We start from the raw sequence: 12,803 nt of genomic DNA on the forward strand, positions 1-12,803 counted from the left end.
CCATAGACAACATCTCTCTGGATTTCGACATGGTCACTAGCCCGGAGCTGGCCAGGCAGGTTCGAAGTCAGTACTCTGGGAAGATGGCTATACTATACGATCGCGTACTGAGACATAGATCAGTCGTGCGAGATAAGAGCGACACTGTGTGGAATATCAACCTGAACGTGCCAGCGAGATCGATGAAAGGTATCCTGGTCGTCCCCGTGGAGGATTACGAGCCATTCCAGAGGGACAGCGAGAAGTTTTTCAACCCCGAGATTGAAAAGGTGGAAGTGACCATCGAGGGCGTGCCCAACCAGCTGTTCAGTCATGGTATGAGACCACACCAGCAGTGGGATGAGATAAAAAAGCTACCAGTGGGGGATTACATAATAAAGGACCTGGACCTAAGCTCCGTGCAGATCGGTGAATACCTGACCACCAAGTACGCCCTATGGTTGGACATGCGATCCACGGATGATGATAAACTGCACGGTAGCGGGCGCCGTATAGATAACGGCAGCGAAGGGATAACCATCCAGATTACTAAGAAGGCTCAAACCGCTGGTAAGTTGAAATTATATCTGTACGTTATTATGGACGCGCAACTTAATATAGACAATGGGAGATTCGTGCAAGCCATCTACTAGTGGGGGAGACCCCCACACCCCCCAGGGGTACCCACAACTACCCACTGACCCACACTGCGCTATCATATGCGGGCAGACTGGCTGTGGGAAGACCGTTTTCGTGTTGGATATGTTGGAGGGTTACTACAAGGATGTGTTCGATAACATCGTTATCATGTGCCCTACTCTGGGCATGAATAAAACGTACGCGCGACCTTGGGTAATGACGGACCCTGACGTACACAAAATCGACCCTGGAACACGCCTGCAGGACTGGTTGAAAGCTCTTCACGAGAAATTTAAAGGGGAACCGACGCTGTTTATACTGGACGACTGCAGCGCTAATCGCGAGATAACAAAAAAGAGAGACATGCTATCGTACCTGGCCTTCTCCGGCCGGCATGCAAATCACAGCGTCTGGGTGCTAACGCAGAAGTTCAACTCGGTGTTGAAAGACCTCAGGGAGCAGACGCGATGGGTGGCCTTATTTCACTGCAAGGATAGGGATTCGTTTGAGGAGTGTTTGAGAGAGAACGATGTGATGAGTAAATTAGAACGGGAACGGGTGAAGAAACAGCTCGCTGAAACTAAACACGCTAAGCTCGTTCTAAAGACCGACCAACCAGTAGCATATATAGTATGCTAAGCAAAGCTAAGCAAAGCTAAGCAAAGCTAAGCAAAGCTAAGCAAAGCTAAGCAAAGCTATGATATTTGAAGTATTTGTCGTGTGCAACTTAACTTTCATTTCTCTGTGTTTTGTCTGCATCGGGTATTATATAGTTAAAACTAAATCTTACTTGTTATATTATAAGATGGAGTGTGAGGAATTGCTCGAACAATTGTCATTGGAGGGTTCCCCCACTGGGGGTGTGGGGGATTCCCCCAAGCGAGAGAAACTGGTGGCGTTGGCTGTTGGCGGCAAAGCCAAACATTACTTTGGAGACTACACTCCGGATAAAATTAACAAAATGTCAGCCGAAGAAATCGATAAGCTGTACGCTAGATACGAGTCCCGGCTCGGAGCAGAAATGACAAAAACAATAGGATCGGCTATGACCCAGATATACACCGGTATTGTATCACAATTCCTTCCCATTCCACCAGAGCGCCGACTTTACCTGTGGGAGGACCTCGAGAAAGACCCTTTTATCGAACACGCCGTGAGCTCTATCAGCTGCGGGCTGTACCACAAATATGGTATGTTGTTGGCTCCAGTGACGGCGGCGATTATCACGGCAAAACATTGCCAATTTGAGAGAAAGAATAATAATAATAGTATAGATGGATGCTGCACAGGAAACCCCAGTGGGGGTACCCCCCACACCCCAAACAGTGAGTCCCGAGGTGACGGAACCAGTGAGTCCCGAGGTGACGGTGGAGACCACTTCAACAGTAACCAGACAGAAGAATCCTAAGAGAGTAGCTGCCGGTAAAAAACGGTGGTGTAACCAACATAAAGTGACCAACCCAACCCGACTGTTGTTGGCTGTAGGTGTAACTGCTGCCTTGGCTATCTCGTGGTTATATACACGTGAGGGAAACCCTCACCGTGAGGTGGTACCTGAGGTGGTAACCCCCACTGTTGGGGGTGTGGGGGGTACCCCCACCGTCGACCCGCATATCATGTTATAATTTAAAATATTTTATATCATATACATAATGTCTGAGGGGAAAACGTTCGTCAACGACGCATACCACGCCACAGTGGTCGCCAGTCTAGCAGTAGGGTACGCTCGGTTGACTAAAATGGTGCTTAAACAACCAACTATCAAGCTAGATTTCAACCTGCAGGATATGGGTATGCTCATAATGAATCTTGGTATGGCGATGGCCACAAAAGACATCCTAGTAAAACAAGGAATAATACCTGATAATATAATGAAATAAATATAGGGATGGCCACGATAGCTATGATGGTCGGTGGGGCGTTAGTGAATGCCCTGGCATTTTCCGGGAGTAATTTCCTCTTCTCGAAACTACGAGATGATCACGCAGCTGAAATACAGGAAGAAAGGAAGCGACACGATCTCGCTACTGAGAAATTACAAAGAGCACAGGACGAGTACGTTAAAAAACGCCTCCAGAGGATCGATTTTATTAACGAACAACTCAAGCGTGAAAACCATGCCATTAAAACATTCTACGATGTCGATGAAGCAATGAAAGAATACTATCTACTAACTGGTAAACAATTGGAACCGCTCAATAAACCCACACTCGCTCAGTACTACACACCATCCAAGGGACAAATGAATCGTGAACTGGGCTTCATAGTGTTGGGTATAGCAGCTACTGCGTTGGTTGCGAAGCAATTAAACTAAAATACCTTTATAAGTAAACATGAGACCCGCTCCATACCGATGCGAATACATACTTATGGGGAAGACCGAGGCCTGTGGTAGGAAATGCAGGAATCAGGGGTTCTGTTGTTTCCATATGGGAAGTCCTAACTACACGTGTTCTGTGTGTGGTATCGGGGTTAAAGGGCACTACTGTTTATGTAAAGCTCACGGAGCGAACGTAGTCAGACATCAACTCATATACGAGAATAAAAAAGACTACATAAAAGAACGTAGGCGACTGCTCAAGATAGCCACTTAAGAGTTACCTCCCCTTACTGTGAACCAATTAGAGATTATACACACCTACGTATAGCTATGTCTGCGGAAAGTGTGATTAAAAACATATTCAAATATGAACTGGCTTTATGGGGAAGCTTCAGATTTAAGATAATATTGGACGTGGTATGGATTAAAGAGGGTTTTAAGTATACTCACCCCTTCGAATGGGAGCGGGATATCGCGACTCAATACCATATAGAACGTTTTTCAAGTCTAAGTGAATACTATAACCAAGGCGAGTGCTGGATTGAAACAGCCACACTATATATTTTACCAGGTACGTGGGACGATTTGACAGAATTACTAGAATTGGACCCGGCTGCCCGAGTTTGGCCTCTTCTGGATTGAAATATTTTTTAATAAGGTTACTGTGAACCAATTAGACATTAGTTCTCTTAGGTGTAAACACGATGTCTACTGTAAGCGAGCTCAAGAGGGTCGCAAAACAGAGAGGTGTTATCGGGTATTCTAGAATGCGGAAGTCAGCATTGTTGAGATTACTAGGTTTAGAAGCCCCTCCTACGGTAAAACAATTAAAAGCTCAAGCGAAACAGCTTGGGCACACGGGTTATTCAAACCTGGGGAGAGCCGGGTTAACTGCATTGTTATCACATGCCCCCGTAGCAAAACCTCCCACTGTAAAACAACTGAAAGCCGAGGCACACGATTTGGGTTTAGGCGGGTATTCCCGTATGAGAAAACCACAGCTTGTAGAATTATTACGACAGAATACAGCTATTGACCTACAGTTCGTGCGCACTGAGCGCGCTGTAGGTAACTATTTGAGAGGTTGGCGCATGCACGTTGATAGAAACATAGACATTACAGATATCAAGCCTCTGATAGCTGATAAGGTCAACCAGGAACTAAATAACCTAGGAAGTATCAAGTTTCAGATCACAGTGAAAATGTCGCTCGATAAGCAGGTTGGGAGTACCACTGAGTATGTTCAGCCTTACTTCCGAGGTCAACAAGAGGTCGTCACACATGCAGAGACCATTGACGCATCAATCGATACAAGTTTTCAGCAGATACGAGAATACCTAGAACGCTACACACACTTGGGGTCCGGGTGGGCTGTAGATAAAATCGATAATGTCTATCTAGACATAGCTAACTACGTGCCGTTCAGAGGCGGGTCATACCTAGCCTTGCCTCCCTACTATAGGAACAAACATGCCATAGTAAACGTTAAGAATAGAGGAAACGATTGCCTTAGGTTAGCTATCAGGTCAGCCTTATTTCCAGCTGGCAAGAATTCAGATAGGCTTTCTAGCTATCCCCAAGATGATGGGCTTAATTGGGATGGTATAGATGAACCCACCCCAATATCCCAGATCACTAAAGTAGAAAAACAGAACAATCTGGCTATAAATGTCTTTGGGCACGAAGGCAACACAACAATAGTACACAGGGTCAGCCCGGTGAAGGATCGTCAAGTTATCAATATATTCATGATCCAGCGAGGTGAAAAGTATCACTACACATGGATAAAACATCTCAGCCGGTTGTTGCACGACCAATCGGCACACAGAGAAAAGACCCACTTCTGTGAACGATGCCTACACGGTTTCAGTCGAGCTGATTTATTAGAATCCCACCGGGATGATTGTCAAGGTGTGGGGCAGACGGCCATACGAGTCGACATGCCTAAGGAAGGTGAAAATATCCTAAAATTCAGTAACCACAAGAACCAAATGTCTGTACCTTATATTATATACGCCGACTTCGAAGCCTTAGTTGTGGGTGGGGATTCCCCCACACCCCCTAGTGGGGGTAGCTTCACCCACAAGACACAAGAGCATAAAGCCTGTTCGTTTGGATACATTGTCGTCCGTTGTGACGGGGAAACGAAAGCTCCGGTAGTGTATAGGGGGCCTGACGCGGCTGAAAGGTTTCTAAAGTGTTTGCAGGAGGAAGAAAAAATTATTAGGAATGCATTGTATAGAATCGCTCCCATGCGTATGACCCGAGCCGACAGGCTAGCTCACGCTAGTAGCACTAACTGTCACGTGTGTGAATCACCACTTAACGGTGATTCGGTGAGAGATCACTGTCACATAACTGGTAAGTATAGAGGCGCCGCTCACAACGCGTGCAACCTCAAGCTTAAAATCAACCCTAAGACAATAAACATCCCCGTTGTCTTTCACAACTTGAGAGGGTACGACTCACACTTGATCATGCAGGCCATCGCGAAAATCGATGGTAATATAACGTGCATCCCCAACAACATGGAGAGATACATCTCCTTCAGCTTAAACGGACTTAGGTTCATTGACTCGTTTCAGTTCCTCCTGTCGTCACTCGACAGTCTGGTCAAGGCCAACAATACCTTCCCTATCACCGATCGATACACAGACGCCGAGACTAGACTCCTGCTTATGAGGAAGGGTGTGTACCCCTATGAGTACATAGATAGTTGGGCCAAGTTCACCGAGACCAGACTACCCCCTATTGACTGCTTTTATAGCAAGCTGAATGAGGCGTCCGTCTCACGAGATGATTACTCGCACGCGACTAACGTATGGAATAAACTGGGTTGTAAGAACCTGGGTGATTATCACGACCTGTACTTGAGGACAGATGTACTGCTGTTAGCCGACGTGTTTGAAACGTTTCGGCGGACCTGTTTAAAGCAGTATAAACTCGACCCCGCATGGTATTACACCAGCCCAGGTCTGTCGTGGGACGCCTTGCTTAAAAAGACCGGAGTTAATTTGGAATTGCTCACAGATTACGACATGCACCTATTCATTGAGAAAGGCTTGCGAGGTGGGATTTCCATGGCATCCAAACGATACGCGAAAGCAAATAATCAATACGTGAAAGGTTACGATCCTAACAAACCAACCAATCACATTCTATACCTCGACGCAAACAACCTGTACGGCTGGGCCATGAGTCAGTATCTACCTACAGGGGGATTCGAATGGGTACCCCACGTTGATGTTATGGGGGTTGCACCAGATTCGAACAAAGGGTATATCCTCGAAGTTGACTTAGAGTATCCCAAGGAATTACACACATCGCACAACAGCTATCCCCTTGCACCCGAACGTATGAGGGTTAACACAGACTGGATGTCTGAGTACCAACATAACTTGTCAGGTGGTCGTGTGACAGACGTTGAAAAACTCGTGCCTAACTTAATGAATAAGACCAAGTACATCGTTCACTATCGCAACCTACAGCTGTACCTGTCGTTGGGTATGAGGCTGACCAAAATACACAGGGTGCTCATGTTCGACCAGAGCCCATGGATGGAGCCCTACATCAGAATGAACACAGACCTACGAAAAAAAGCCACCAGTGATTTTGAGAAAAATCTCTACAAGCTCATGAACAACTCGGTGTTTGGTAAGACTATGGAGAACCTGAGGAAACGCGTGACCGTGAAGCTGGTTAGATCTAGTGAGGAAGACAAGCTCAGGAAATTGATAGCCAATCCGGCATTCAACCGTAGTAAGATATTCACAGACAACCTGGTTGCCCTACACATGAAGAAAAGCCACATAAAATTCAACCGGCCTGTTTACGTGGGGATGAGCATCCTCGATTTATCCAAACACCTGATGTACGACTTTTACTACAACGAGCTCAAGAAACAGTACGGCGACAGGTGTGAAGTACTGTACACTGACACGGATTCCCTGCTGATGGAGATTCGAACCGAGGACGTGTACGAGGACATGAAAAAACACCTCGATTTATACGACACCAGCGACTACCCTAAGACCCATACCCTACACAGTACAGTAAATAAAAAGGTCCTAGGTAAGATGAAGGACGAGTGTGCTGGCACGCCCATAGCCGAGTACATAGGTTTGAGACCTAAGATGTACTCCATACTGAAAGCCGACAATAGTGAGATCCGGAAGGCTAAGGGGGTTAAGAAGTATGTGGTGAAACAACACATCAAACACGCCAGATTCAAGGAAGCCCTGTTCAAGACCCGTACCTTTAGACATAAAATGAACACACTTAGAAGTGATGGGCATAAGATATACGGACTGACTATAAACAAGACGTCCCTATCGCCTATGGACACGAAACGTTGGATAGCTATTGATGGTATAAACACATACGCGTATGGACATGAAAAAATTTGAGGCTATTTACTACAGCCCGCGTGGGTACTGGAAAGGAGCTAGCGCAGTAGATAAGCTAGCTAAACTAGCGCGAGTATCCACGGAGGAAGCCAAAGCGTGGCTTGAAAAACAAGCCCTGTGGCAGATCTATTTACCGGCACCACGCTACGTGCCTAGAAGGAGGTTCGGTATTAACATACCTAATAGCATTCACCAGGCAGACCTACTGTTCCTACCCCACGACAAGAGGTACAAGTATGCCTTAACCGTAGTGGATGTAGCCAGTCGTTACAAGGAAGCCGAACCCTTGACCACGAAAGATTCGGCTCAGGTAGCCAGAGGATTCGAACGCATATACAAACGCAGCCCGCTGACGTGGCCAACAGAGCTGCAAGTTGACCCCGGACGGGAGTTCATGGGTGCCGTGTCACAACTGCTAGCCAAACACGATACAAAGATCAGGCGTGGCACGGCCGGAGCCCATCGCAGCCAAGCCATAGTTGAGAGATTTAATAGGACTTTGGCTGAGCGCTTGTTCGGTTATCAATATGCTAGGGAGATGGCCACCCCTGGAAAACGATCGACTGAATGGGTCACGAGGTTACCCAAGGTGGTGTCGGCAATCAACCATGAAGTCACCCGTCTCACCGGTAAGAAACCGGCAGACGCTATCAAACTAAAATCAATAGTTGCAGAGTCGGCCGCTCCATCGCGTGGGAAGGAGAAACAGATACCAGATAGGGCCCTAGTGAGGTATCTATACCAGCCGGGGGAACACGAGGGCGATAGCCGTAAGCGAGCCACCGATCCTATATGGTCAGTCAAAACTTACAACATAGATAAAGTGGATATGAAACCCGACGAACCTAACTTATACTACTTGAGGGATGGGCCGGGTAGGGGATTTGTAAGAGAAGAATTATTGATCGTACCGTACGGCACAGTGTTACCTCCTACCAAGGCACAGTAATTACCGCCAACTTTTTTGTAGTAGGGGTAATAGTAGCAAGAGCTAATGACCCAACCAAAGCCTTATTTAGTAAATAAGGCTTTGTAGAGACATTTTGTGAAAGTGAGCCAGAACCCCCATTCCCTATACTACTCGAGTAGTAGCATGGGTTTGGAGATTTTAAAGCTAACAAAAAATGGATATGAATGTTTCCATGTTGGTTCTCCCACAAGGGAAAAACGTCCTGGAAGTCACAAACGAGCTCAAGGATATCTCAGGACAACCACGTATTAAACATGTATATATGGAAGGACGTGGCAAATGTGATGGAGATCATATTACAAATCCATAAAACCAACTTTACGAAATTTAGTTTTCGAAGTATTTGATCCACGTCTGTATTTTATCCATAAATATATCCTTGGTTGGTTGGTAGGTTTTTAACGCCACATTCAGCAGTATTACAGGTATTCCAGTTAGTAAACAATCGAATCTGGACCAAACAGTCCGGTGATTATCAGCATGAACATCGAACTACAAACTTGGGATACTATGACGTGTCAACGCGTCGGCAAGCTTTACCACCCGATCTTTCAGTTCGGGACGAGGCGATCTCATGTTGGGAGAAATGCTTTAAGTGTGTTATTTCCAATAGATTTTGCATTATGTTTGATGTGTACTTTATGAATCACATAATAATTATTGTGTTATTGTAACAAAGATTTATCCTTATACTTTCCCTTCATTGCAAAGAATAACTAACCAAACACGGGTCTTGACATTGTCATGATGCTTGTTGGCACGGTGTTGATGTTGTTGTATGGAAATACTGACACGGGAACATGCATGTGTGTTCAACACCAGGGTTATGGTTAAGGTCCCTGAGTTCACGTTTCACAATGGCTGGCCCTAGCAAAGAGGATGGGTAATGTGGTCTTTGAATGACCTTCATAAAAATATTTTACCTTAAACTAATCCAGTCTGCGGAATCTTCGAATATCGCGAATGGAATAATGGCTAACATTGCAAAGATGATAAGCTATGCAGTGTGAGTCCAAATCAGATCCCAACGCCCCCTACATTCGATACTCTCAAATTCTGAACCCTTATAGACAATGACAGCATCACCTTCACTACTTGTGAGACTAAGAAATGTGAGAGTATCCGTATGATCTGTTGTATCCTTGTAACTTTGTGAATACCTCGGGTGTAAAACTGTACCACAGAATAAAGAGAGGCATACTGATCAGTAACTCATATGAAACTCAATGTTAACAATCAGCCACTGTCTGCTCAGTATCCCGGTCCATTTCCTTACACATGAAAGCCACATTGACTTCGTTACCAAGATTAACGGTTCACACGTTTCACTGGAATATAATGTTTGAATCGTAGAAGTAATGGTGATTTGAAAGGCATATAGGAAATAAGCATTTATGACACTTACCAATGTTTCCGTATTAAGAAAATGTTTCGAAGGATGTGAACCGTTGATGAAAACAACACTCGGACCTCCTAATGGATAACAGGTTGTCATTACTGACAATACGTAGAGTGTTTAAGTAAGTCTTTAAGTAGACGGGTGACACAGAGGTAATGTTGGCATGGACATACTGTCGGTGTATGTATTTTAGGAAACGCATTTGTTTTCTGTGAAACCTAGTGTGTGATGACGGACGCTTCGGGCCTGGCTGCACTTCCTGGTGCTACTGTAGCAACACATCTGAGGTGTGCGACAAAACCACTGGACACTGTGAGAGTGGATGTCAGGATGGATACACTGGGATGGGATGTCAGGAAAGTAAGTCCATGATGACCTGGACACCAGCCAATAACCGGTGTACTTTGTCAAACATATTAAATAGGACGTATGAGAGATGAAATTAGTTACCTTGTATTGTGATACAGTACGTTTTCATTTCATCATGATCTCAACAAATAGTCCACCCTATACAATTTCTTTAAAGAACATAAATTATACTCATGACTGACAGGATGCAGGAACACGTTCTACCAAATATCTTCTATAAGCATGTGCTTTCTGCTTTACTTTTGAAACAAATAGCCTATATTCTATCATGATTTAGTCACAATCAATTCTGAGGTTTCTTATTTGAGGACAAAACCTCAAAACAAGATGCTACAAATACCGTTACAGCTTGTCCTCGGGGACGCTATGGTTCTGGCTGTGTGGAGACGTGTGGACATTGTGCTGGGGGAGATCAGAACTGCTATGAGATAGACGGGAACTGTACACTTGGCTGTCAGGACAACTGGAATGGAACATTGTGTAAAGGTTTGTAGTAAGATTTATGCGTATCTTTCCACCAGTGATTTTTTCATGATCCTTGGCCAGGGTGCGTTTACCTATTTGTAAACATATGTTTAATAGTAATTCATGAACACATGCCTTTGCTATTGCTGAACTCGCACACTAGTAAGTAAGTCGTTCTGCAACGGTGCTCATACTAGTATCTGTAGCCGGGTACCATGTTATATTACCGAGTGTATTGTTGAGTAGAGGTGATGCTTAACCAGTAAATCTGACTGCACATATATACAGTGGAAGCTGGTTAAACAGGCACTCATCGGGACTGGGGAAATAATCCAGTTTAGACAACGTCCCGATGATAAATGTTCAAGCCACAGACCTGACTGAGATTTTATGCTGGTGTTGACACCTTGCCGGATAGGACAGATGCCGGTTTTGACAGGTTCCTCTGTAAATTGTTCATGTAGCATATCACCACACATGCGCAAACGATAATCTGCAAACCAGTGTTTAACAAGTAACAAGTTCGGATCAGTATCACAACTATATCTGAAATAATCCTCAGCAGCAGCAACAATCCCAAGCACTAAAATGTGTCAGTAACCGACCTTTCAGAATATTGACAATGATGAATACCTTCATGGTCAAGGAGATCGGCATCCGTTCCTGAATCAGGAATGGCGTTGAAAACTGGCACGGATTCAGTGTTTACATGCAGGCACCGAGATCTTACTTTTCAAATCGCTGTCTTGTTGCTCTTGTAAGGCTGTAACCAGCCTGCTAGAAGTCATTCGATCCAAGGTACGTACGGCCCAAACGACGCATTGGCACATTTGACGGCGGTACTACACCAGTTATCACATAGAAACCTGGTCTCCACTGTCAACAAAATAACGCGCGGAAATAATTGACTGTGCCTCCCTTTTCATCTGTCATAATGAAAATAAAATGGTATATGTCGTGACAGATTTACCATTTACATTGTGGCTACGTTGATTGGATGATTCTTCATGTAGACATCCAATCATGGGATAAACAGAAAGTATTATGAAAACTCTTGTGTGATGTTCCAGAGTGCAGTGACCACAGGTTCGGTGACCAGTGTGACAAGGAGTGTAGATGTAAGGACATGTCTGACGTGTGTGACAAGAGGACAGGTCAGTGTGACTCTGGATGTGAAGACGGGTGGACAGGACTGAACTGTCATACACGTGAGTAGCGTGGTCATTGTGGTCAGGCCCATTTATTATACACGTATGTTGTGTAGGTTTCACAGGTATATACACTGAACTCCAAATACTGTGTGTGTGTATATATGTGTGTGTCCTCGCGCGCGCGTGCGCGTGTGTGTAATCAACTTTTGAATCAATAATTAATAATGGAAGATTGATTCCATTCATGAAATACCTACATACACCTTCAAGTATACTTAAGGTTCAATGGCGTCAGTCACTAACCTGTCACTCTAACTTTATGACACTGACATCACATCGAATGAAGAGATGACAATGGATTATGATTATTTCAGAAAATGGGTAAATGTATATACAAACATTAATTCAAAGGCGTCTTCACAAAATATACTTGGTCAGTTAAAGGAGTACCTAGCATTACCAAGCACTGGTGAAATACCTTAATGTATTTGAAACTGTTTTATACTAAATGCTTCTTCCTCCACGGATATGCTGATGTAATTTTTCAGCATGCCAGGACGGGACCTACGGCTTCAACTGTACAGGCCAATGTGGGAGGTGTCAAGGTGGACAGCCATGTGACAAAATAGGAGGAGAGTGTCAAACATGTGCTCGGGGATTGAAGCCACCGTTTTGTCAAGGTAAGGAGCTGCGAAAAAAGTATACTTTATTTAATCTAAAACAAATTAGATGTGTATATGTTACTGCCAGATTGTGAAATCAGTCATTTTCATGAATGACTAAGAGGTGTAATCATTTCGTGTCATTTTGTGTAACAACAACCAATATAATTCAGTCATTTTATGAAATTTCACTTAATAACTTAATCTACAAAGGTGGATCACAATTTCAACATCACTTATTGTCAATAACCGTTAAAACTCTTGTGGCAGCGACTGTTGTTGGCAACAATTTCCTTTTTGTGAAGTCCTGGAGTTTGGGTGACAGGACTTCGAATCCTTCAAACTTGATTCGATGCGTGGGGAATTTTTGTTGATGGTTTGTGAGGGTTTATTTGCTGTCTGCCTTGGCTGTAGAGGTTTTATGTTCTTTTATGCGAGTGTCA

At 44.5% G+C, this 12,803-nt stretch overlaps 1 protein-coding gene across 1 annotated transcript in view; it reads left to right on the forward strand.

Annotated features, from left to right (window-relative positions):
* Positions 1 to 12,803, forward strand: part of LOC137296249 (multiple epidermal growth factor-like domains protein 6) — a 289,784-nt gene that overhangs the window by 145,463 nt on the left and 131,518 nt on the right. Inside the window, exons 13-14 of the mRNA XM_067827995.1 lie at positions 9,936 to 10,073; positions 10,431 to 10,568. Of these exons, the coding sequence (XP_067684096.1) occupies positions 9,936 to 10,073; positions 10,431 to 10,568 (276 nt within the window). The remainder of the gene's footprint in view (positions 1 to 9,935; positions 10,074 to 10,430; positions 10,569 to 12,803) is intronic.

The sequence above is a fragment of the Haliotis asinina genome, chromosome 9 (assembly GCF_037392515.1).
Source record: "Haliotis asinina isolate JCU_RB_2024 chromosome 9, JCU_Hal_asi_v2, whole genome shotgun sequence".
In the NCBI taxonomy this organism is placed as follows: Eukaryota; Metazoa; Mollusca; class Gastropoda; order Lepetellida; family Haliotidae; genus Haliotis; species Haliotis asinina.